General features: G+C 46.7%; 1 protein-coding gene across 5 annotated transcripts in view; it reads right to left on the minus strand.

Annotated features, from left to right (window-relative positions):
- Window positions 1-9955: 9955 nt before the first annotated feature.
- The window catches only part of LSR (lipolysis stimulated lipoprotein receptor), a 32958-nt gene continuing 15987 nt past the window's right edge, over window positions 9956-26926 (minus strand). The window contains exons 3-11 of one of the 5 annotated variants that reach the window (XR_014785110.1): window positions 26755-26874; window positions 22282-22338; window positions 20063-20209; window positions 17384-17554; window positions 16712-16771; window positions 13808-13939; window positions 13010-13635; window positions 11259-12089; window positions 10266-10802 (exon numbers count right to left, since the gene is read on the minus strand). Coding sequence is in view for 4 of the 5 variants with exons in the window: in XM_084815374.1 (XP_084671500.1) it covers window positions 12054-12089; window positions 13010-13635; window positions 13808-13939; window positions 16712-16771; window positions 17384-17554; window positions 20063-20209; window positions 22282-22338; window positions 26755-26874 (1349 nt within the window). In the remaining variant the exon portion in view is untranslated. Of the gene's footprint in view, window positions 12090-13009; window positions 13636-13807; window positions 13940-16711; window positions 16772-17383; window positions 17555-20062; window positions 20210-22281; window positions 22339-26754; window positions 26875-26926 lie in introns of all 5 variants that reach the window. The other 4 variants (XM_084815374.1, XM_084815375.1, XM_084815376.1 and 1 more) reach the window with 4 other exon arrangements.

Consider the following 26926-nt stretch of genomic DNA (forward strand, 5'->3'; position numbering starts at 1 on the left):
AGCCTGTTGTTGAGGGTGAAAGAGGACAGTGCAAAAGCTGGTTTGAAACTCAACATTAAAAAAATGAAGATCATGGCATCTGGCCCCATCACTTCCTGGCATATGGAAGGGGAAGAAATGGAAGCAGTGACAGATTTTACTTTCTTGGGCTCCAAGATCACCACCGACGGTGACTGTAGCCATGAAATTAAAAGACGCTTGTTCCTTGGGAGGAAACCTATGGCAAACCTAGACAGCATAGTAAGAAGCAGAGACATCACCTTGCCGACAAAGGTTCGTATAATCAAAGCTATGGTTTTCCCAGTAGTAATGTATGGCTGTGAGAGCTGGACTATACGGAAGGCTGAGCGTCGAAGAATTGATGCTTTCAAACTGTGGTGCTGGAAAAGACTCTTACGAGTCCCCTGGACTGCAAGGAGGTCAAATCAGTCAATCCTAAAGGAAATCAACCCTGAGTGCTCATTGGAAGGACAGATACTGAAGCTGAAGCTCAAATATTTTGGCCACCTAATGCGAAGAGAAAACTCCCTGGAAAAGACCCTGATGCTGGGGACGATTGAAGGCAAAAGGAGAAGGGGACAGCAGAGGATGAGATGGCTAGATAGCATCACCGATGCAATGAATATGAACTTGAGCACACTCTGGGAGAGAGTGGAGGACAGGAAGGCCTGGCATGCTATGGTCCATGGGGTCACGAAGAGTCGGACACGACTTAATGACTGAAGAACAACAACAACAAATATGACTTTTTAATTGCAGGCTGGCCCATATCGTCTGTTCATTTTTCTACAGTGCCTAGACATTTTCGAGTGCTTTATAAATGACTAGAACAAGAAGAACCCTGTTTACAGCTTCCAGATGGAATAATTTTCAAATATTGATGTACATTGTCCCATAAGCCGTCCTAAGAACATCTGTTAATGGGTGGCCATATAAAATAGTAAATAAAATACTCTTTAGAAGATCTGGAATATAAGGGAAATGGTCTAACTGTAATATAGTAAGAGCACATGAAGGTACAATACCTACCAATTTTTTTGTATTCACACGAGATTGGGCTTGTTTCCTATCGGAAGCCATTTGCTGGATACTAAACCTCTCCAAGATTCCCTCCCTCTTCCCTCCCCGACCCCACATTATTGCAATAACAGTATTTACTGTTTGAATTTTGTTTTTCCACGGAATAGGCTTTGTTTCATCTTTAGTGTGACAGCTTTTCTTTTTATGCAGTGCACGTGTGTGTGTGTGTGTGTGTGCGCATTTGATCATTCCCTTGTGTCTATAAATACAAACAATTACAGAGTAAACCTATATATATATTTTAATAAGAATATAACAAATGAGAAAAATAGAGACAGGGCAGCCAAATATTCATTGCAAAAATACATCTACATAAAAGACTGTAGGAGTAACAAAATGAGGAATGGGACAAATACAGAAATTATGAGCTTCTCTAATTGGAACAAGAAATGTCTCCTGGGAAAAAGAGCTAAGATAAAATCAGAGGGGCAGATCCAGAAGGATGGTGAGGGAGATATGGAAGCGGGTTGGGTGCTGCAGCAATCCTTCCAGGCTGTTTTGCCTCCTTATTGCCTTCCTAGTTGCTTTCCTCCATCCTTCAACCAGAAGGGAGGGAGGGAGGGGGTAACTACAAGCACAAGCCGGCTTCTGTGCTGACGTAGGGATGAGCCAGCACAATTGAGCCATTAATAATGTAGGAGACAGGAGCAAGAAGGTAGGAGGGGGAAACCACTGAAGCAGCTGCTCTCACCAGTGACTTTGAAAAGGGCTGACCTCAAGGAGAAGCCTGCTTCTACAGCCAGGCTCAGCACCAAGGGTAGGCATGGTTGGGCACCTGCCGAGGACCCATACCCCAGCAGGGGGACATGAACGGTAGCCCCTGGAGTTGCTCCTCCTCTTCACCCTTGCAACCTGCTTGTTCACTTGCCTCTCACTCTGGCCCAGGTAACTGTGATGGTGAGGAGGAGGAGCAGTAAATGCCACTGCCTGCTTGCTCGTTCACACGCTGGTTCTTTACCTGGCAAGTAAGCAATAGCAATGAGGAGAAAGACAATGGCAGTGAGAAGGTAGACTCGCTGTGGGAGGGGACCCTTGATTGATTGATTGATTGATTGATTGCATTTATATCCCGCCTTTTTTCCTCTTGCAAGGAACCCAAGGCGGCTTACATTATCCTCCTCCTCTCCATTTTACCCTCACAACAATAACCCTGTGAGGTAGGTTGGGCTGAGAGTGTGTGACTGGCCCAAAGTCACCCAGTGAGCTTCCATGGCCGAGTGGGGACTAGAACCCGGATCTCCCAGCTCCCAGTCCAACACTCTTGCCACTATACCACACTGGCTCCATTAAGTATGTCTGGCCCAAGGGCCCTCAAAACCTGGAGCCAGCACTGTCTATGGTGCACACATCCAGTACGGAAGACCCAATCCGTGACTACCCTCTGCCTCTTTGTGTGGCCTTGTCAAAAGCTCCGATGAATTTCTGGTGATGTGAATGGACAAGTACAGAAGTCACACCTTGGAGATGTAGGTTCAATCAGATACTAGATCAGCCTTCCTCAACATGGGGCCTTCCAGATGTTTTGGACTACAACTCCCATTAACCCCAGCCAGCAAGGCCAATGTTCAGGGATGACAGAAGTTGTAGTCCAAATCAGCTAGAGGGCCCCATGTTGGGGAATAAATAACAGAAACTCAATTTCTGCCAACAGAATTAAGTAAGCACCTTTCCATACAAACACATACACATCCTTGCTACTAATTACTATTACATTTTGAGATAGCACACCAAGGCACAAATACAAGGAAGAGGGTTGTGTGTGTGTGTGTTTAGTTTGCTTTAGATCTGCCATTGATCACTGGGGATAAGCCATTATATTCTAGTATTCCACCCCCCTCCCTCGATTCCAGGTAATAATTGGGCATCCAAGGGAACCTTGAACACTCTGCAAATGAGAGCAATTTATTCTGGAGTGATATGCAGCATCGGAAGCAAAAGTATCCCAAGGAAAAGAACAGACTGAAGCTCGCTGCTGTTTTGAAGAGACTTCCTGTTAAGAGAATTATAAGTCTGTTCAGAATGGCTGGACCAAAGGGTTCCAGTCTGTTCTTTTCCTCTGAATGCTCTCAGTTCTGATGAGACAGAAGATAAAGAATAGGAAAATAGGAAGCTGCCTTATACTGAGTCAGAGACTATTGGTCCATCTTGCTCAGCATTGTCTACAACATGGGTGGGCAACCTGTGGCCCTCCAGACGTTGGACAAGTAAGGGGAGGCATGATAGAGTTACGCACAATGGAATATTGTGCACAATGGAATAGAGAAAGTAGATAGGGATACTAGAACCCGGGGTCCTCCAATGAAGCTGAGTGGCGGGGGATTCAAGACAGACAAAAGTACTTCTTACACACAGAGCCATTAAAATTACGGAATTCGCTACCACAACATGTGGTGATGGTCACCTGTTCAGACCATCTTCAAAAGGGATTAGACAAATTCATGGATGTTGAGGCTGTCAGTGGCTACTAGACATGATGGCTATATATTACTTTCAACATCAGAGGCATTATGCCTCCATATACAATGGAGTGGGCAACCTGTGGCTATCCAGATGTTTGGGCCTACTACTCCCATGATCCCTCACAATTTAACTATGCTGGGTAGGGATGGAGTTGTAGGTCAAAACTCCTGGAGGAGCAGAAGTTGCCCACCCCTGCTATGCCAGTTACTGGGAAACAAGGGTAGGATGGTGCTACCGCGCTCCCATCCTGCTTGTGGCCTTCCCATAGGCATCTGATTGGCCCTTGTGGGAAGAAAAAGTTGGACTAACTAGGCTGTTGGTCTGATCCAGCATGGTTGTTGTAATGAATGGACAAATAAGAACATGGCATTTCTGTAATGCCCATTAGCCAGTCTTTGGAAAGTTCACAAGAGAAAACTTAAAACCATAAAATACAACATAGCGAAACATAATATAAAAACCATAAGTTTAGAGCAGAATAAAACTAATTATTTTTGGCTGAATACGGATTTTCAACTTGAACATCCACCATCCAGTAAGAGTCAAGGTAGCATACCAGGATGCTCCCTGTTTAAAAGTACCATCTCTTTCCTCGCCCAGTGGATGAAGCAGAAAAGGGCAGCGGCAGCATTAGAATCAATGAGCATCAATAATGCTGCCGCCTGCATGGATCCGTATGACAAGGCTGCTGTCTCCTCTAGATAAGGTGTTGCTCAGATGCCCCGTCCTGCTCTGCCTTAGTCAATTTGCTTCAAGAGTGCTGTCTTTGGAAATTCCGTGCAACACCCTTTACACACCCCAATCATCTTCATAGATGCCCCTGCGCAGCTGGAGAACGTGGGTGGGTTCAGCTGGAGGTTGTAAATGCACTCGGACTCTGCAGCATTTTGCTACAGAGCAGTCAGAAGGCCCAGGGCAGTGGTGAAGCAAGACTAAAAATAACTCATCAGGATCGCCAGTGGAGCGTGCAAGAGAGGCAAACAGCAATGAAGAAAGAAGGAATCAAAGAGAGTGAAAGAGGCAGAAAGCAATCAGATAATGGGGGTAGACGAGAAATCTGGGTAAACTGGGGCATTAGGATAGAATGAATGTAAACAGATTCACTGGGACAGAGCTTGTTCTGATGCTTATGGCTAGTGCCAAACATTCTACACATACAAAAATCCTAATATGCCAAGAAACCCACATTTTGCAAAAAGACAATGAAATTTGGTGCTCAAAAATCATTTTGCAAATCACTCAAAAGAATAAACATTTGCTCATTTTAATCATCCTGCTCAGTTGTATATGTTTTGTTCTGCAAATGACAGTTTTAAACTCACATTTTTCCAGAAACGATAATGGTGTTGTGCAGTTATTTGTTGTATCACACTCCACCAGGGCCATCCCAAGATGCTTTGCTGCCTAAGGCAAAAGACAAGATGGTGCCCCCTCACATTCCACATTCCAGTCAGTAAATAAGCTGACTGAATGGCAGTCAAATTATTTCTTCAACAGTGGCAATGGGATGGTGTCCTCTACTACACCTGAAAGTAACAAGCTAGCTTAAGGAGTAGAAGGCAGGCCACCTGGCACAGTGCTCCCTCCTTCAACACTTTGCTACGACCTCCCAGCATCTGCCACCTGAGGCAACCGCCTCACTCCGACTAATGGTAGGGCCGGCCCTGCACTCCACTTTTGTAAAGTTTGCTTTCATTCTCAGTAAATATATTGTAATGTGCTAAAGGTCTTTGTGGGAGAAGTAGTGATGAGGCCTTTGGCAACAATTAGATGAGCTGCCCTGATGTCACAGAAGGACAGGGGGAGTATGTGTTTCTCTGGCTGCAATTGGCTGAGCGGGTTACAGGGAGCAAGGCTAACAGAAGGGCCTAGGGAAGGAGTCCTAAGAGAAACTAAGAGAAGCCTAGGCGAGAAGTAGGCCAGGACTTGAAAGGCAGCAGGCTAGGGTAGGTAGAAGGCTACAAGGAGTGATCCAGAGGAATGAATGAGAGCAAGAGGAAAAGGCAGAAAGGAAGAGGGAATGGACAGAGAATTGGCTCATGACCCAAAGCTGCAGGTGGTGACAAAAGCTGAGGTTCACATAATGATTTGAAATAACCAGTCATGTTGCAGGCCTCTAGCTGTATATCTAGAAAACTCAAGGTGGGTGAAAAGGTGGGAGACCATTTAGGGTGCAATCCTATCAAGATAGGCAGTCGCCTCCGAATTTGGAGGCAACCACCTATCCAAGGCAAGGCAGGAGAGGCACCGGGGAGGGGGGGGAATCTTTCCTTCTGCACCTCTCCTGCCCTATTTTTCGCAAGACAGCTGTTTTCGGCCGTATAGCCACTGGGGGACCGACTGGGAGAGGAAGCTGCCATACAACACATAGGATGTGTCATACACGCAGCTCCGCTCTCCCTGCCCCGGAACGCCCCCTTTCAGTCGCTCTGCGCTCCTCTTCCAAGCACGGAGGATGGGGCTTCTCTGCGCTTCCTCAGAGGCAGCGCAGATGAGGGAGGTGGTCAGTTTTCTGGGAACCGACCTCAGACCGCAGGTTCCGAGGTCAGTTCCCGGAAATGAGCATATCCTATGGCCCTCTAAACAGCGTCTAGTGGCCATAGGATTGCTCCCTTAGTGGCTCTAGCTGCTGAAACTAGTTTTTATGCAATGTCTTCATAGCGATTCTTTTGCAAGGTTTCTGCCGAATAGGTTTGCGCTGGTACCTTCTAGGCCTAGCTGCTGCCAATCTCTTCACTGACCTGGATTTTAGTGACTCCGCATTTTAAATAATTCAGCATGGCGCACAAGACACACAGGACGGATGTGGGGGGAGAGCTTGGGGACTCATGACGATTTGTTCTAGAAAAGTCATACTAAAATAGGAGGGCATTTGGGACTAAGTGTAGCTGGATCTGGCAGCGTTCTTCCAGTCCCCCCCCCCCCCGACATTTTCAACCAAAGCCTACAGCAGCTTGGACAAGTTGTTGAACTGAATTGGCTATATTGGTTGATGTGTGGAGTATGGGCACTGGCTCCCCACACAATGGGGAGTGGGGAAACACAACTCCTCCTCCCGCTCTCAATTGCAGCTCAGTAGTAGTAACCAGCAAACGCACTCCTCCCTAGCCAATCGTTAGGGGCAACAGCTAGGAATTTTAGCACCACCCCTCTCATAGGTCACTACAGTATTACCTTCAGTGGCCAAAGAGCAGCACTGTCTTACACATCTTTTACTTTGTTCAGTAAGAGTTTATAAAATCAGTTCTTGCAGCAGGGTCAATAAAACATATCAATTGAATAACTTTCTTCCCCGTTCAAGTGGCGCTACAGATACAGAAGAAGCAGCTGCATCTCCCACAAAACAAAACAAACCACCCACATCTGTGCATGTGTTAAAAAGGTACACGGACCACACTTCTCTGCATCATGTCACCTTAGCTATAACGGAAAGGAGATGGGGCATAACACCTGCCCTGCAGGCGTATAAATCTGCAAGACAGGAAGCACGCAACGCCCCTGGAACCCACATGCCAAGACAAAACCTCATGCCAAAAATGGGCATGGCCATTCATTCTCAGCTCAGGCAAGACTGTATAGGCAGAGACCAGCACCAAGTGGGCCTTAGGACCCACATTGAAGAGCAAATCCAAGCCAGAATTTTTTTTTGTATAGAGGTCAGGCCTAAGCACGGGACCTGCTCTGGCCTATTGCTGTTCCCTGTAGTTCATCTGAACAACACATCTGAATGGTTGTGCCCTCAGCATGGGCCAGGGCTTTATTAATGTGCACAGACTACATTTCCATGTAACTTGTTGCATGAGCGAGCCTCACTGCAGGGCCGAATCTTGATCCTGCTGCCCAAAAGTAATTGCTTCATGGCCGAGATGAGATTATATACTTGTGAACGGCCTGATCGTTGCCCAGCTTTCAAACTTGAAGGTGAAGATCTACCCTGTAATTTGAGTGCTTCATAGTATAATCCTATGTACATGTCTCCTCAGAAGGAAGCCTAGTGGGACTTTGTTTAGTCGTTAAGTCGTGTCCGACTCTTCGTGACCCCATGGACCATAGCACGCCAGGCCTTCCTGTCCTCCGCTCTCTCCTGGAGCATGCTCAAGTTCATATTCATTGCATCGGTGATGAAATGAACATTTGAGTATTTGAGCTTCAGCTTCAGTATCTGTCCTTCCAATGAGCAGTCAGGGTTGATTTCCTTTAGGATTGACTGATTTGACCTCCTTGCAGTCCAGGAGACTCATAAGAGAGTCTTCTCCAGCATGGCCAGGTAAACGTATATTACCAGCTTTCCCTTCCCTGGTGCCCTCCAGATTGTGTTGAACTGTAATTCCCATCATCCCCATCAGGAGGATGGGAGCTGTAGTCCAACACAATCTGGAAGGAACCAGGGTGGGGAAGGCTGACATAGGATAGCTGTCTTATATCGTTAGCATCTTATGATGAATGCAAACCAAAAAAATCTGAATCTTTCCCATGAATTTGTTGTTGCACATCGTCTGTCAAACATCATCAACTATTAGGTACCACTCCATGCCATCTATAGAATACTGTCAGGTATTATAGCTGACATACTGTCAAATGGATTGAAATATGCAACACTATTGCCTGCCACATATCAGACACAGAATTTCAGCTCTACTTCAGGCTGGCCTTGCAACCACTCATTGCAGCCTAGTTGTGCTAAGTTCTACCTACCCCCAATAAAAGTGTATTATGATAGCAATGTGTGTATTGACAAACAACACACACAAACGTATTAGACAGCTGTATGCTTCTCTGGGTTAATACTGCTGACAAGGCACAGACCAGCATTTAAAACTCTTGCTTTTCATTCAGAAGCATCTCCTATTCCTGGATTGGGAGGGCCTCCATGATGTGTCCTCTCTTGCTTCTAGGAGCAGAGGCTTTTCTCCTGCATTTCTCTACAAGATTTAGTCACGTAGCATAACATGTGAAGGCACGAGCCCCAAATTGTCCCTCTCGTGGCCAGCCTGTAAACTGCATGCTTCAGTATTTCACGCCATCATCCCAGCGAGTGCCCAATGCTTTACCACCACTTATATACAATAAGCCTAGGTGCTATCGTTGATTTGGCACCTGCAGGGCACTTTTGACATCATAGTTCTTCATGTATTTTTCCCCCTCTATGGGAAACCACATGGCAATTATGTGTGTAAATAGTCTAGCAACCATGTTTGTGTTTTTGTTTTTATGAAAAGCAGTTGTAGGAAGCTGTGATTATGAGAAGGAAGGGCAGAAAGACAGCCTAGCCTTTGTTCCTCTAGGAGTGATTTTTGAATGGACTGCCAACACACCTTTTCCCAACTATTGGGAAAAAAATAGCTGGAGGGTGGCAGACGTTGAGCGGAAAAATAGCCAGGGGAAATCTTAAGTAACCACTCCCTTCCCTGTACCTTTTCCTCCGCAATCAAAGTTTTTTCCATGGCTACCTATCATTAAACATTTCATGTATGCAGATACACATCTATCAATTGATCTATCCATCGCACGCAGATGGGGGACAATTGCATGCCTGCTGTTTAATGTCTAGTTTGGTCCTTAACAGTGCAATCCTATGCATGTCTACTCAGAAGCAAGTCTCATCAAATTCAGTGAGACATACTCCCAGCTGAGTGTCCGTAGAATTGCAGTCCAAGGGGTGCTCAGACGCCTCTGAACTCAGAGGTTTCCAAGATTCCTATGCCCTGCCAGGCTGAAGCCAGCAGGGCAGGAAGAATGGTGGAGCCGATCTTTGTCTCCCCGTCCTGATCTTTGTTTTTCAGCCCATCAAGTGAGGCAGAGAAGGAGGCTCAGGATACAGTTTAGAGAGCAATCCAACAGTCCCTGGATGAGCATCCCAGGCTCCATATGATGGCTCAGATTCCCTCCTCCATGGTCAGAGACAACACTCTGACCTCGGAAGGGGGAATCTAGAGATCAATTTATCCTGGCCTCTCCAGTCTCATCTGGAGATATAGTTTATCCACCAGAATGCCTCCATTTTCCCCTCTCCAAGGTTGATATTCCAACCTCGGAGAGGCAACCTATACAGTTCTTTCTGCATTGGCTGGGAGAGGGATGGGGAGGGGGTTCAGATCTCTGACTCCCCCTTCAAGGTCAGAGACAGCGCTCTGACTTAGGGAGTAGGGAATCTGAGCCATCCTATGGCCCCTGGGACACTCGCCCAGGGACCATAAGATTGCTCTCTCCCTTTTGCAGAGAAAATGCGTACATTGCAAAAGTGTCTCTATTATAATGTTTAAACCAGTTCCATACCAGCTTAAACACCACGGCTACTAACCAAAAAGCCTACGTTCTATGAGCTGGCAGAAGATCTCCAATTAAGAAAAGAAAGAAATCCTCAGCCATTACAACAGCGCAGTTCAGAGTTCTTACGGAGGGGAATACATCAAATCAGTTTCAAATTGATTTGCACCTTTAATATGTCCTCAAGTGTTTTCTGGTATAAAGTTTTGAAAATATTTACATTGCTTTGCGACACACACACCATTGCCTCAGAAATTCAGGACAGACAAAAGGAAGCAGTTCTTCACACCGCGCATAAACTATGGAATTTGCTACCACAAGATGTAATGATGGCCACCCATCTGGATGGCTTTAAAAGGGGATTAGACAAATTCATGGAGGAGAAGGCTATCAAATGGCTACTAGTCCTGATGGCTATATGCTACCTCCAGGATTTATTTATTTTATTTTTATTTATTAGTAAAACTTATATTTCGCTTAATGTAACAAAATCTCTAAGCAGTTTAAAGAGGCAGCATGCTTATGTACACCAGCTGCTGGGAAACATGGGTGGGAGGGTGCTATTGCACTCATGTCCGACTTCTGGGCTTCCCACAGGCGACTGGTCAGCCACTGTGTGAACAGAATGCTAGGACCCTAGTCTGATCCAGCAGGGCTCTTCTTATGTTCTTAATAACCCTGTGCAATGGGGGATACAGGATGTGCCTCACATGTGAGTCCAGGCAAAAGAGAACCAGTTTTAAATGTAATTATGTAAGATGGACCTTGGTCTGATCCAGCAGGGCTCTTCTTATGTAATTAACAACCCTGTGCAATGGGGGATACAGGATGTGCCTCTAACATGCGAGTCCAGACAAAAGAGAACCAGTTTTAAATGTAATTCTGTACTGTAGTTCAGGGCAGGGGCTAAGGATAAACAACAATTTTCAACATTGCAAAATTCTAACAAAGTTACAATACCTGTGCTTTCGTTGGGAAGGGGGGGGGGGAGAAACCTGTACCATGTAACACTGACAAACCCTTCAATTCTGCTGTATATTCAGATTTTACTGTTTTTGCATCAACCTAAACATTCAGAGCTGTGCCTTCACTCCTCCCTCAATTGCTCTACATCTCATAAAATTCTCAGTTTAAAAAAAGCTTCCCCCCCAATGTAAAGCACACTTAAAAAAAACTGAAATCAAAATTAAGTCTTCTTAATCAGCTGACACCTGCCTATAAGAAAGTAACAGAACATCTATCAGCTAGGGCCTTGGCAATAAACCCAGAGGAGGTATCAATCTTCCAGCAACTGGCCAGACGTAAATTTATTAGAAAGGAAAAAAAGGTGGTGGGGGGAACAGAGAAAGCTTAGGCCTTGGGAGGAGGTGATGGTAGGAATGGACAGGTGGTAGGAGTTGTAGAAAGAAGGGTGGAGTAGCATGTACCCAATACAGTAAGAAGGGGGGGGCAGCATGCACCCCAATGCAGTAAGGTTATTAAAAAGGGCATTTTCCACCCTCCACTTTCCAATGTCACAATTTAGCCAAGACTTCCATTCTACTAATTTTATTTTAATTTCTATAAAATAGTAATTTAAGAAATTTACACAAATGGAAAAACCTGGCTGCTTATCATTTCAGAGTATTTATAGCACCAGCAGTTCTTTACTTAGGGGCTTAAAAAAAAAAAAGAGAGAGTCCCCCCCCCCCAATCACACACATAAAAAGCCACACAGCAGAAGTATCAAATGTGTTTTAACCACTTTAAAACTTGTGAAAAAGATTACACAGTTGAGTGTGTCCTCTTTGGAATCATCTTAAAAATTATTTTAAAAAATACACACACAGGTAGATCCCCATCTGGTGTTCAGTGGAATAAGAACATTTCTTTCTGTTTCCAGTACTGGAGGATCACATTTCAAGTTTCCTCTTACTAAATCACTACATTTAAAAATAAAGATCTGGGTTGAAGTTTAAAAGGAGTACCAAAAAAGGATTTTAAATGTTCTCCTGCAGTGCAAAGTTGGTACCCAAACTCCTTAAGACTCTCAACCTACATGTGATGAAGTTAAAGTAAGGCACAGAGGGGTCAGTTCCTCAAGTGTTATCCTGTTGCCAGCCAGATAAACAGGAGCTCTGCTTGCTCCACCCTAGGAGTCCTCCTGAATAAAATGGACGCCGACAAGCTGAGACCATTGCTGTAGCCATCGAAGGCACAGGGCCTCTTCTCATCCACCCAAGGGAGAGGCATGGAAATGGAAAGAGTTAAACCACCAAACTTTCTCTGCTGACAGCATGATTCTGTAGGAGAAACAGAAAGTCATGTAAGACATTTATATCCTACCCAACTTTAGAACAATTCAAGCCTGTTAACACCACAAGGTAGAATAAAACTGACACAAATTGATAGACACAAAAAGCCATCTTACAGCCAGTCCCTAAGATCCAGAACTGGCAGCCTGAAACACCTTCATACAGCTTCCTGAGCCTCAATAAAAAGGCAGAGACTGGTGGATCTCCATGGGGAAGGAATTAGAGCCACGATCAAGAAAGCTTTGCTCCAATATCGCCCTAGTTTTAGCCTCCATATAGAGGTCTCTTTGAGCAAAACTCCCATAGAAGATCATAATAAGCTGCCGTGGTTTAAGCTTATCTTCATAAAGAAAGATAATTCACCACCCTAATCAGTTCAGTTGCCCTTCTCAGTACTTTCTCCAATGCTGGGTCTTTGATTTGGGGCAAACCCCATGTAGTGGCTAGAGTGTTGGACTGGGAGTCGGGAGATCCGGGTTCTAGTCCTCACTCGGCCATGGAAGCTCACTGGGTGGCTTTGGGCCAGTCACAGACTCTCAGCCCAACCCACCTCACAGGGCTGTTGTTGTGAGGATAAAATAGAGACGGAGGATTACGTACGCCGCCTTGGGTTCCTTAAGGAGGAAATAAGGCAGGATAGAAATGTAATTAATTAATTAATGTAACTCTCCTCCTTTAACTCCCCCCTTTTAATGGTGACTTGGGTATTTTACTCAGAAGAGAGAAAAGGCAACAAGAAGGGCTGCGATTCTGAACGCCTTGCTCCTTCTCCACCTCCCACGCCAAGTCAAGTCTCACCGAATCGTGTCCAGCAGCCCTTTGAAGGCTCCATTTCATCCCCAACTACAAGGCAGTGCAGTCATGCACTGCGCTGGCAAAGCGTTCCCCCCCCCCTTCCCCGTTCTCACCCTTCGGAGCTTGCGGTCATTCTTGCCACGGGAAGAGACAGACTCCGTCTCTGTGTATGGAGGTGGTGGCGGTGGCGGAGGAAAGCCGTTGCTATCATCATCTCGGTTCTTCCTGTTCCCAGATCTTCCACTCGAGGCACTCGCGTGATCCAGCTCCTCACGGCTGCCCGCCCGTTGCTTCTTGCGCAGCGCTTCCTCCAGGAGCCGGTCATCATAGCGGGGTCGCTCCAGGTCCCGCAGATCATCCCTGCTCCGGCTACGCTGTCCGCCATAGTGTTCATAGTCATTGCGGGAGTCTGGGAAATAGTCGCGCCGATGCCACTCGTCATCTGAACCGTGACGGCCCCTGCTTCTGGGCCGGGCGGGGTAGGGGTCCCGGTCCAAATCGTCGAGAGCATCCATGGAGCGGGAACGTGGGCGCCGAGTGTAGCTCCGCGGCGGGGAGTCCTCATAGCGGTCATGCCGAGCAGGGGGCAGCAAGCGCCTGTTCTCACTGCCCCGGAGGCTCTCCTCCTCAACATCACTGATGGGAGACATGGCCTGGCCTCGCAGCCGCCCCAGACCTTGCCGCAGCTCATAGCGCCGATCATCCTCGTGCAGAGAGCTCAGTTCGCTCATCACAGAGGCTGAAAAACAAAACCGAGAGAGGCTCACAACAGCCCCTAGAGGGCACCAAGCTGAAGCGAAGAGGGTAGAGTATCACCTAGGCGTGCTCTCCTTACAAGCCATGGTCCCCACGGGCCACTCTCCGGGAGCCCGTGGTGCATTTCTGAACATAATGCAGAGGACCCAAAGTACCTTTCTCAAGCCTCCCATTAGGTTGGCCGGGGCGAGTGGGGTCAAAGTTGGCCAGCTCCTTCTCCATGTAGTACAGCACCCGCATGGAGTCATCCTGCTGGTTGGCTTGGATGCGGTAGCCGCTGCGGACAGCTGGGGAAGAGACATTGGGAGCAGGCTTTAGGACAGAGGGTCCAGTTTTCCTTTTTCAGGGAGCCATACCTCTTCCATAGGAAACAGGGCAAATAGGTCTGCAACCAAGGGATTCACCCACCATCGTTACCTTCAGACCTGCTGCTGAAATTGGAGGGAAGCTGCAGCAATTTCTTCTGCCTACCGTCCCCTCCCGGTCTTTTTGTCTACCCCACCCCTGGCAGCACTACATGATGCACTGCACACCCAGCTTGTTACAGGAGATGAGGGGCAGCAGACAGGAAGGAGAAAAATGTGGCTCTCTCAGATCTTGTTTCAGCAGCAGATTTACAAGGTAAAGGGGAACTCTCCAGGTTGTAACATGGGCACCCTACCGACAAAGGGTGTGTGTACTGGGTGGGGTGGGGTGGGGTGGGGGCCTTGCCTGTTAAAGGGAAAAGGTCCCCTGCCACACCCTGCAAAATCCTCCTCTACTGAACTGGGAGTTTCTCTCAAGGAGACAGTTATTCATCTCTTATTCTCTCCACTGCTTTAGTACGTTCAAATGGTAGAGTAACATCCCAGTTTCTGGGACACTGCGATCTTAAGCCATGCAGGGACAAGTATCTTGCATATCTGCACTTGAAGTCTGCAGCTCAAGTAGCTGCTCAGGCGGGATGTGCACCTCTCTCCCCCAGGATATTTGTCTGGTGCCCGCTTTAATGTTCTTTTGCCACCTTCTTGGAGACACATCTGTTCTGGCAGACATTTTTAAAAAATCTGTCAGGTTAGCTTGGCATGTGCATGGCATTTCATCTGTCTATTTTGGGCTTGCTGCTCTTTTTTTAGTTTTGTTTTCCTTACTTTGGGGGGATGTTAATATTGTTTCTTGTTTTATAACATGGATGAAGATCCTCAAGCCCACCTGGGCTCCCCCCGTCCGGCCCACCTGGGCTCCCCCAGGTGGCCATGCCCCCTTCCCCTGACCCCAGCCCCTTTCCTAAACGTTTGGTGGTTTCCCAGCTTTTCTGCACCCCCCCACCGCCACATTCTAAAAGGTTGAAATGCCTCTTCTACGGCTCAGTGGCTGCCAGTAAAAGCTTGAAGCTACAATATGCTGGTATTTGGGGGGACTCATCACTTTTGTCTTTGGCTCCACCCACCACTGGAATGCAGCCCCCTGAGAGCGTCTCCAAAATGGAATTTGGCTCCTGGCCTGAAAGAGGTTCAACAATCCTGTTTGACAGTGTTAGCTGCCTTCGGTGTCGCTGGATGGGAACATATTTAAAACGTATTTGAAAATATCCCTTAAAAGGGGGAAAAAATGACAGACGTAAATATGAACTCGCACAATGCTGTCTGGAGGAGTATTTGCATTCTCGACATTTTGATTCTATAGGATGTTGCCCACCCAATAAGCTTTGTCAGCAATGGTCAACATCTTCAGTCTGGGGGACCAGGCTCTCCCCAGCTAGGAGACATGGGGGCCAAACCCTCCAACAGTGACATCAGCATTGGGCCTATGTAGCTCAGAAGAGGAAGGACCAAGCCCACCAAGTTCAGAATCTTGCAGGTGTCCTTCCTGGCACTAAATGAGCGGACATCCCAGAGACGTGCGGAACATCCTTACATACTATGCTGGGAAGGGCACGTCTGCACATAAAGGGCAAAACCAGCACACTCCATGAGCAAAGCCACTACAGAATCAGTCCCCATCCTACCTTTATGATAAGCAAGCAATTCTGCTTTTCTCCAGTAGGAGGAAGCACTAGCCCTCAACTTCGGGGTTTTTTTCCTAGGGATGTCAGAGAATTCCGCCACGGATCTCCGTGAGGCTGAATGCCAGTGCATTCGGCCCCCCGAAATCCATGGCGGAATGGCCTGCCACCGCCCCCGTGGATCCCCCCCGGACGAGACTTACCTGGGGCGGATGTTCCGGACGGCGGCGGCAACAGCAGCGGCGGCTGGTCTTCCGACTGGCCACCGCCACCGCCGTTTGCAGTCTCGTCTTTTTTTTTTTTTTACATAGTAGTGATAGGCTACGTAAGTCTTTACGTAGCCTATCACAGCTGGGTTAAAAAAAAAACTGCGTATGCAAATGGCGGCAGCTACGGCCCCTGCCATTTGCTTTCCTTATTTTTGGTCGTCTTAGTCTACGTAAATATTTACGTAGACTAAGACAGTGAAAACAAAGGGGAATGCAAATAGCACCCGCTACACTATTTGTGTTCCCCTTTCTTTTCTTCATCTTAGTCTACGTAAATATTTACGTAGACTGAGATGGTGAAAAATAAGGGACGCAAATGGCGGCAGCCGGAACCGCCGCCATTTGTGTACGCGTTTTTTTTTTTACCCAGAGCCCTCCGCGGCCGGAAATCCGGCTGTGGACGGCCCTGGCCTGGGCCTGGCTGGCTGCTCCGCAGAGCCGCTGCAGAGCACAGCCAGCCATCGAGGATTCCGGGGGAGGGGGGACCGAATCGCCTCCCCCCCCAACAGAATCCGCGAAAAGGTAAGTAACTTTCGTACATCCTTATTTTTTTCCAAACTTCAGTTACTTGCTAATGCAAACTGCTGGATCAACCAAAACCAATAATGTGAACAGTTAACATCATTCCCCCGGTGAGCCCAAAGCTAAATAACCCATACGAGCAGCTTCCCCACAGCCAGCCATGCCATGTCAACCAAGCAACAGCCACCCGCAGGTCATCTACTGTCCCCACTTGTTTTTACACATCCCTCAGTACAGGACCAGCAGATTCTTCTGCCTCCGTGTCACGTACACGTGGTACTTACCAGCATTTGTAACACTATCTGTATCCCTCAGGAGGGGCACCTGGGAACTGTTGCCACCAACTGCAATGCAATCCAGAGACAGGGAGAACGGTTAGAGAGGTGTGGCACACAGCCATGACTGGGTGGCAAAAACTATTCCCAAGTCCAAAAACCCTGGATCCTGCAAATTCTCACCAATCATTTCAGGGTGTAGTCACATCTCTGGGGCTCACAGTTCTACACTGTAAGCCAGACCCCTTTTACTAAGCATATTACAGCAAAACCTGCAAGCTACCATGGATCAGACTTGGAAGGGGGTTTTAGATCATCTAGTCTGTGCCCCTGCTCCATACAGGAAATCCAGAGCTACAGCACCCCCAACAGATGGCTGTCTAGCCTCTGCTTGAAGACCTCCAGTGAGGGACAGTCCTCTGCCCACAGGGTAACTGGTTCTACTGGTCAATTGGTCCCAAGGTCAAATGTGCTCATCGCTGTGTTGATCAAGACAGAAGCTGCCCAAAGTGTCAAGTGGGCAACCAGCTCTATCGCCACACAGACCAGGGGATTAGCCCAAATGAGAGCTCAAAGGGGTCAGGCCCTCGACTAGCACAACGTCCTTTTAGAACTGTCAGTTCAAACCAGTTGGGACCTAGCTCTGGGACAGGATGAACATGGCTAGGAAAAGCCGCTTACCTGAGCTGGCCCCATCATAATCCACTCCATAACCATTGTACATGGGAGCCATTGGGCCCATGGGGATCATGGTGCCTGGGGGGCCTGGTCTCAACTGGTTGCTGGATGTGTAGATGCTGGGCGCATAAACGCTGGGGACTCCAGTAGTTGCAGCTTTTCCTGCAAGGTAGACTGGAGGGAGACAGAGATGTGTTAGGGATCAGAAGTTATTAAGACTGGGAAAGAAGTGTTCTACACCAGATGCTCAGCAAGTTCTTAGAGCAACATTCAAAACAACTCGGGGCAAGGTCTGACATTTGCTGTTTCATTCTTATGAAAAGCTGCATGTGCCAAGATTACATGAGCCCATTTCCACAGGGATGTATACAGACACACTTCATTAGAGATCTGATCAAGGGTTGTGGTGCTCCCTTTCAGACCTGTGCATCGAAAAAAGAGAATCCCCTGCACAACTCGAGTCGTATGAAGCCTCCTCTGGGATTAACACAACCTTCTGAATGGCAGTTCTTGAAGAGCTAGTGCTGAAAAATCCATAACTAAAGCATGCAAGTGAAAACAAGCAAACAAACACTATGGACACTGTTTGAACTGGCCCACAGATTAATTTATTCCTTAAGAGGGTCCATAAAATCACTTACTTATTATTTTTTATGGTTTATATACCACCTTATTAGCTAAAAAGCCATCAAGGCAGCATGCAAGAATTTTAAAATTGTAAAACAATAAAACCTTAACACAATAAAAACAAGAACATCAAAAAGAGTAAAACTGCATAATTTAAAAGGCTAAATTTAAAAGATGCATCTTCACACCTTTTCTAAAAGCTTGAAGGAGTGCATTCCATAGTTTGGGAGCAATACAAAAGAAAGCCCTTTCACGTGTACCGACGAACAGGCCCCTGAGACCAATGGTGTCTTCCTGACAGCCTCTCCTACAGATCTTAATAACCTGTCAGGTTCATAACTTAACACTTCTTATACTATTAACTTCCCATTTTGTTCACAATCAGGTGGTCACAGAGCTGTTCAGAGATGGGTTTTGCCCACTTTTCAAAGAATGGCTGTTCTAATATATGAATTATTCCAATATAAATTTAGAGTAGAAGAGAGGGATTGGCAGAAAATTGCAAAACACTGCTATATGTTTTATTACATATAATACATAGGCCACCTGAATGCCAACCATGGCAGAAAGGCAACATATATTTTTTAAAACAAAAAACGAGACCTTTACACATCACAGTGCTTCTTTATCCACTTTTAACTGCCCTGATGTTTGCAAATGAAGTGTCACATTTGCGTTCTTGAGAACTTCTCTAAACATGATTTCCCAACTGAGGTGATTCACTCCGCATCAAAACAGAAAAAGCAAGACCTTGAACACACCTATTCAGGCACCGAGATATCTCACCCCAGTTCCACCTTTCAGCACAATCTCAGGGAAGCTGGCATCCACAGTAGCCAAGGTTTTCTAGCAACAACATGCTGCTGCTGTATAACTAGTGATGTAGGATGGAGAATTTCCCAGCGCTTTATTTTTCTGCAGAAAGGTTTCCATTTCATAAGCTCATTAGTAACAATGACTGGATGCCAACTGCCAATACAATATTAGGCTTGACAGTTTCCAAGTTGTAGATGAGTTGAGGGTGTGAGCATATTATGCACAGTTCTTTGGATTACTAAAATTTATTAGTGTGTCAACAATTTTTAGTACCTTTCTTTTTTCCCTTAAATGTAAAAAAGGTAACAGAAGTACATCCTATTGCTTTTAAATTTTTACCAATATTCCAATACTTCTACATACTAACACATTTAAATCACATTAAGTGATTAATGTGTTTCATGTTTTTCCTCAAATATTTCAGGTCAAATACGTGTGGTGTATTGGCACAAAACATTAATATGATGTTCTGTTTTCGCTTTATTGATTACTATTTATTATTTATTTATTTATTATTGCATTTATATCCCGCCTTTATTCCTCTTGCAAGGAACCCAAGGCGGCTTACATTATCCTCCTCCTCTCCATTTTATCCTCACAACAACAACCCTGTGAGGTAGGTTGGGCTGAGAGTGTGTGACTGGCCCAAAGTCACCCAGTGAGCTTCCATGGCCGAGTGGGGACTAGAACCCGGATCTCCCAGCTCCCAGCCCAACACTCTTGCCACTACACCATACTGCCTAAACCCAAGTACAATAAACATGCTAACTTACGACTCCTCTGTGGGGCAGTCTTCCACAACCTGGTGCCCTCCAGGACTTCCAACTCCAATCAGCCTCAGGTAGCATGGCCATTTGTCAGGAATCCTGGGAGTTGTAGTCCAAAACTTCTGGAGTGCACCAGGTTGGAGAAAGCTGTTCTAAGACATCAGAAAACTTTCTGAATCAAATTAAACTTGGAACTCAAAGATTTTACAGAAAACCCACATCACAAAGGGAAGCATCAAAGCGTTTTAAGTGACCATTAGGTTGCTTGGAAATGTCAGCAACTGCTCGGACACAGAATCCAGAGTATTTTTACTGAACAAATGTGAACAATAACCCTGTGGGGCAGATCCCAGGCGGAAGCCTTGCCCAAGTACCAAATAGAAGACTCACGGCAGTTCTGAGAAGAAAAGCCCTCCAGTCCTTTCCCATCATTCATGGGGAAGAAGATCCAGGGTCCGCGAGGGAGACTTACGTGCTTTAGGGCAGCAGCACTTCTCTGGGCAGCAGGGGCATCGGACATAGCAGCAGCACGTGTGCGGACAGCACTGGCACCAGCATATCCCGAAGAGCAGCAAAACGAGAAAGAAGCCCAGCACCACCAAGACGACAAAGAGCCAGTCTGGGAGGGAAAAGGGGGGAAGAGTCCCTTTGAGACGGAGCCAATGAATTGTTCCATCTAGACAGAAGGACTGGGCCAGCGTGGCAGTTTCAACAAGGAGCCAACAGGCTTTTTAGGGCAGCCTTCCTCAACCTGGTGCCCTCCTGTTGTGTTGGATTACAATTCCCATAATCCCCCAGCCAGCTGGCTTTGGGATTCTGGGAGTTGTAGACCAACACGTTGGGAGGCCACCATCTTGGGGGAGGATGCTTTAGGGGGAAAATAATGCCAATTGTAATACCGGGAACCTTAAGCACCCTGATCTAAGGCAGAGCTGTCTCTTAAGACAATTGGACATCCCAGGCAAACTGGTGATGGCAACTCCCTCCACACCCCATCTCTGTCACATTCAGGGCCTGCGGGGCCCTCCTCAACAGAACCTCCCGACCCTGGGATCCCAAGAGGCTTCTAAAAAATCCACCCCATTCGTTCTGCATCCTACTGAAACCTTCTGCGGCACCCTTCCCCTTCTATAGCTTGAGGCCTGAATCCTGCTATAGTCACTTGCTAGTCCTGAGCAAAAGCACTGCACCAAGATGGCTCTGGGGAGGCAAAGTCCTTTCCGTGTTCAGTGTTAATAATAAACTTACATTAAACAAGTTATGGAAGCAAGAGCCTTTTGTGTGCCACATCAAACAGTTTCACATATAAACTGCCACTAACACTTTTTTAAAATCCTCCCTCCCTCTCTCTCTCTCTCTCTCTCTCTCTCATATATGAGTGTATAACTGTGATCAGCTGGAGTTATTCATTTTTTAAAGCTATAGATGACAGACAGGCCCACATTTAAAGAGGGCTTAAATGGACCATGGGGGCTTAACTCCGAGTTTCAACTCTGGCTTCTCTCTACCCCAAGAGAGTTCCTGGTTCATACATCATACTGGTTCGCACACTGTTGTTGAGCCACTGCGTACATCATCGGGGAGCACTGCCACATTCATGACAACCCAGGGTTTTAAAAAAATCCTGGGTGGTCATTTTGTGTAAACTGGGCCTTTGCTATCTAGGGATAGGCCGACCTCTGGAACAAGCCCCTGTGCTGAGTTGGTTACAGAGCACTATTTCATGTATAGCTCCCCGCACCCCCCACTCCAACTTCTAATGGGGTTGCCTTTTTGTTTCTCTTGGGTTTATATCCTGTGTGGGATAGGGCCTGTTTCAGAATGCTTCACCCTCCCACCCACCCCCTCATCAGCTTGTTTGTGCCAACAGGGAAATGGTAGAGATCCCAACTACACTGACAACTCACACTGCATGGAAGGCAGAACATCTCCATCCCTTTGGGGGCTGAAAGGGCTTTGCACAGCAGGATCCTAAGCAGGCCCTAACAAACCAAATTTAGGGACCCTTCATCTCCAATTCATACCACCCAGCATGAGAATTATCAGTCCAATACTTCAAATTAGCACAACGGTTTTGTCTGTTGTTAGCCCATAGGGCAAGGACACAAGAGGGAGGACTGATCACTAGTCCAGGACCCGGAAATGACCCTTTTTCACTTCATGTGCCAGCAAACCCAGGTTTGCCATGAAGTATACATTCAGTAAGGAGCTGCAGCCCAATCCCAGCTTCCCAACATGTGTATCTGTGTGATGCATATGCTGGCCACATTTTTTTTAAGGGGCACACCCAAGAAACATGGTGTCCATGTGTGTATGTGAAGACTCCATTTCCAACTTAGCCGCACACTCTACGGGACCCTGAATCACACAGTCAGCCCACATCTCAACATCAGGGATAAAGGGCACTTCCTTACATGTTATGGTATGATACAGTATGGGGGTGGGAGAGGAGATTTGGAAAAGGGTAGAGTGTGTTGTAATCACAGCAGGATAACAGTAGAAACGAGGGGGGGGGAGAGAGAGAGAGAGAGAGAGAGAGAAGACAGGCAGTTTGGAATCTTTTCCAAACCAAACACTCCTACGTCTGCCCTTGAGAGACTGAAGGATAGGATATTTTATAGAACAAGAGTAAAATCCACCACCTCCCAACCCTGTGAAAAGGGAGCATGGAAAAAGAAGCAAAGCCAGTACCTTCCATATGCCCTATCTGAAAGCCTGGCAAAAGCTCTGAGACACCGGAGGATTTGCCTACAGAACAAAAAAACATGGGAAAAAAGCATTACTAAATATAGCTGGCTGCCCTAGAGGCACTTCTAGGCCAGAATTATAAAAGGAGTGGAGTCATCATTTAAGGCAGCCTTCCCCAACCCAGAACTCTCTAGATGGGCTGGACTAAAATTCTTATTATCCTCAGCTAGCCAGACTGAAGATGACGAGAGCAGTAGTCCAACCCATCTGGAGGGTCCTGGGTTGAGGAAAGCATCATCAGTTGATGCCCCAGTAAAAGCAGCAGAAGACAGGGAACTTGTGGCAAGTAAGCATCGCCTTAAAGAGCCAGGCAGGAATGTTTTACAAAAGCTGGTTCTTTCTGTCTCAGTGCAGTGATCCATCCAGCACCTCAGCTTTTATGCAGCTTGGCTTCCACTTCTGCTACATCAAGGGAGGGAAATCTGTGGCCCTCCAGATGTTTTGGCCTACAAATCCCATCGGCATTTGTAGGCCAAAACATCTGGAGTTGCCCAGCCTTGTGCTGTATCTTTCTCCATCTTTTATTCTTTCCCCACCCCTTCTCTTAGCAATCTTAAGTTCTTTTCCCGCTCTCTCTTCTCTATTTAGCTCTTTGTTTTTTTCAGCCTCCTCGTTCTTTCTTTACTCTTCATTCAACAGGTTCGATTTACTTCATCAGGTATTGGTCATCTGCGATATCAGTAAAGACTTAGTGTTTTTTTTTAAGGGGTTGTTGCTAGAAGTGACTAAGGTACACGTGGACAGGCAGACTAGCAAAATAATTGCAGGCTAGTAGCTTTTGAGGATTTTTGCAAGGTTGCTTAACAGTGCTCAGACTTGCTCCTTTGAAGCTCTTGCTTTGTGAAGAAGCAAAAGCTGAACAGAAGGAGTACAACTGAGCAAGTCCCAATGGATGGAAGGAATTTCTCAGACACAACTAGAAGAGAAGTCACCCTCAATTCACCCCCTGATCCTAAGCATGTTTATACAGAAGTTAGTACCACTAAAAGCAATGTAGTAAACATGCTTAGAGCCACAGTAGTCTCAACGCCAACTTCTGGTTTGCATCCCAAACATCAGGGGGTCAAACCCTGAACATCTGCAGTAATTCTACAGATGCCTCACTTGAACAAGCAGTTCCAGAACCTCTTGGTCTGCTCTCAGTCTGGTTTCCTTCCAAACAATTCCTACTGTACAGTACAGTCCTCCCAATCTCTCAGCAAGCCTTCCTGGCCCCCCACAGCAGTATCCAAAAACAATGCTTGCTTGTTTTAGGCTGGATTCACACACACACACACAATACACAGCATGAACTGGCTCCACAGAAAACCACTGGGCTGGAGACACACACAACGACATCAGACGTTCTGCCTGCAGCAATTTATCTGCGATGGGTTGCTCATATGCACAAGCCATAATTTCGATAGTCAAGAAGGAACGAACACACATGTGTTAACCCGCCCTAACCCACAGCTTTAATCTTACAGAAATGGAGGAAGGACAGAGATAGGGAGCAAACATTCCTGCTGCCTGTCTGTGTGTGTCACTGATGGAGCGCTTGTGAGCCAGAAACAGGCATGCGCACACACAGAGACACACACACTCTACAGAGCAGAATGTTTAGAAGAATATTTCCTTTCCGGATCCTGCCGTAAAACAGCTGACATTTTTCAGAACAATTAATCCTGGCACAGCCAGGCACATCCTCCACTGCAGTTCCCAGCACAGAGGGGGGCATCTGGTTTCTGGCAGGAAAATAAAAGGAGGAGGGAAGAGGACAGGAACTGGCAGGATACAGACATGGGTTCCATGGAGATCCTGCTTTCTGGAGGGAAATAGGACTCTGTTTTAGCCAACTTGAACTCAACCCTCAAGGCTACCACACTGGCCTGCATCAAGGCTGCTCTGAAGTTCCTAACCGCCTGCTTGCTCTGCACCCTCTAGTGGCAGGAATTCCCACAGCTTTCCAGAGGAATGTGTTGATGTCAACGTAATTGCGGGGGAAGAGAATCAGGTCACAGGTTTGAAGGCTGGTTACTTGCATGTCAGGCAGCACCAGCCAGTGCTTTAGGAGCCCTCCAGCAGCCTTCCCCAACCTGGTGCCCTCCAGATGAGTTGGACATCAACACCGATGATCCCTCACCTTTGGCCATGTTAGCTGGGTCTGATGGGAGTTGTAATCCAAAACATCTGGAGGGTGCCAGTTTGGGGAAGGCTGGACTAGGAGAAGGGAGACCCAAGTTCAAAGTCTCCCTTAGCCATGCAACTCACTGCGTGAGCTTGGGCCAGTCACTATCTCCCAGCCTGACCTACTTCAATGGACAAGGAGAGACCCTCTACTCCATAAGAAAGGTGTTTTAAGCCAAGTATTTTGCAGATCATCCTACATTAAAAAGCAAACTGTTCACCCTCTTCCAAATGGAGCAGCTTGCCTCCCCTTAGGTGGCTACATGGAGGCTACTCAACAAGTCATGCTGCTGCAGCCACACTTTCTCCACAGCCTCAATCCCTGCCTTGGCAAGACAGTGGATCAATGTTCACCCTCTCTCCACTTGAAACAGTAGGAGATCTGCCCACAGCTAGGGAGGGGGGAAGAAATTCATTCAGTTCACATTTGAATGCTAACCTAGTTTGCACTTCCCAATTTAAGATGTGTATCAAAATGCAGTTATTCTTTGGTATTTGCACTTCTCCAAGTTTTGTGATGTAGTCCTCCAATCAAAAAATGCACACGAAATACATGTGTTAGGGAAAAATGTGCACAATGTACATTAGTGGGAAAACAGCATACAAACTTACATTATAGTAGGGGAAAGTGCTTGTAATAATGTATATATTAGGAGGAACGCACATAAAAACTTTTGCAAATGTTTGTGCAGATTTTTCAAAAGGAAATCATGAACTGATGCAGAAATGGTACAGAATGAACTTAAGACTGGAAAAAGGTGAAACTGACAGAAACCAAAATCAACAGATTCACCTATCCCTAATCACAACACATGGCTTTGAGCTGTATGTTCTTCTGAACAAGCACAGAATTTTTGTTCAGGGCACAGAACTCAACATCCTGAGATTCTCAGTTTCCTTTCTCTTTTCTTTTTTAAAAGAAGTTTCTAGTTCTTATGTATGCAAAGAACAGCCTGAAAGTACAATAGTAATGCCTTGCAAAACTAATCCAGTTGCAATGGATTTGGGAGGTTATAGGAGAGGGATGCTGAGCAACATACAAAGCAGCCTTATACAGAGTCAGATCGTTGATCCATCTAGCCCTGTGTTGATTGTCAACACTCTCCCAAGATCTCAGGTAAAGAAGGGTTGTTCCCAGCCCTGCAGCCAGAGATGATCTCAACTGAAGATGCCAGGGAATGATCCTGGGACCTTGTGCGTGCAAAGCCTGTGGCATTCACAAGGTCCTCTGACATCTCCAACAATACTATTTCCAGCAGGTAGCATGCAAGGTTTGGGACTCTCCACAGTTTTTTGCTTCTGCTAATCATGCAGCAAGGGACAACATCACAACAAAACAAAATGCATGCAAGTTTGCTTAAGTCCCCATATTCAAGAGCAGGTTTTTTAAAGCAGCACAAAGGACACAATTCCCCACGGCCAGGACTATTGTTACAGAACAGAACAGGGTATCTGGCACTGCCCCTGAAAAAGGGAAACTTCACAATGCTTGCTCTCCACCCCCACCCAGAACTGGTTCCTCCACTACAATATTGCCATTGCGCGTGCGCACACACACACAGCCTGCAAAGAAAGAGCCCTGTGTACACAGCAAAGCTCAACCTGCACTTTGGCTCCAGTCCAGAGGGCCCTGCTTTGTCTCAAGAACATATACTGGGAGTATTATTAGCTTCTACAATGGGTTACTGAAAGACACTCGGAAATGGCAAATTTGCAACTGCCTATGGGCGAGTGAGCTTTGGCACACCTGTGGCGGGGGCAAAGGTGGGGGGGGAGAGAGAGAGAGAGAGCGTGCGCAGAGGGTAGCTAGAGCCACAAGAAACCCGGGCATAAGGCAGTGGGATTGATGTGGCTGGCAGCCAAGCAACATAAATGATATGTGAGGATGCAACTGGCGCTAGGGCAGGCAGTGTAGCACTGGAGTCCCAGCAATGAGACACATGCACACCTACCTCTCAGGCGGGATTCAAAAAAGCTATCCCTCACCTGCAGTATGAACTGCACCATGCCACTCATTCTCTCCCTTTGAGTGGGTGGGACTTGGGATGCAACCAACGGCACCAGCTTTGCAGGGCAAATTATCACTGCCAGCCAGCCTAGCTTCCTTTCCTTCTGGGGATTAGCCCAGTAGGCCCAGCTAGACTTGTAGGAGAGCATGCTCTCTTATGAAGTCTCCCAAAGCGTGCAATTAAGCAGTCATGATCTCTACCCTACAAGGCACTTGTGAGCGGTAGGAGCCTCGTGACTTACCCAACACAATGAGCTCAGCGTAGGCTTCGTTGTTGCCTTGCAAGTCTTGGGAGGATGTCACAGTGCAGTAGTACACCCCACTGTCCCCCCAGGCCGTCTGGTCTATACTGAGGTCAGCATCTAGAGGAGGAGGGAAGTGAAGGCAAAAAGAAAAGTATGTCAACATGAATGC

The sequence above is a fragment of the Heloderma suspectum genome, chromosome 10 (assembly GCF_057233095.1).
Source record: "Heloderma suspectum isolate Gila_16-S chromosome 10, 16-S_ref, whole genome shotgun sequence".
Lineage (NCBI taxonomy): Eukaryota > Metazoa > Chordata > Lepidosauria > Squamata > Helodermatidae > Heloderma > Heloderma suspectum.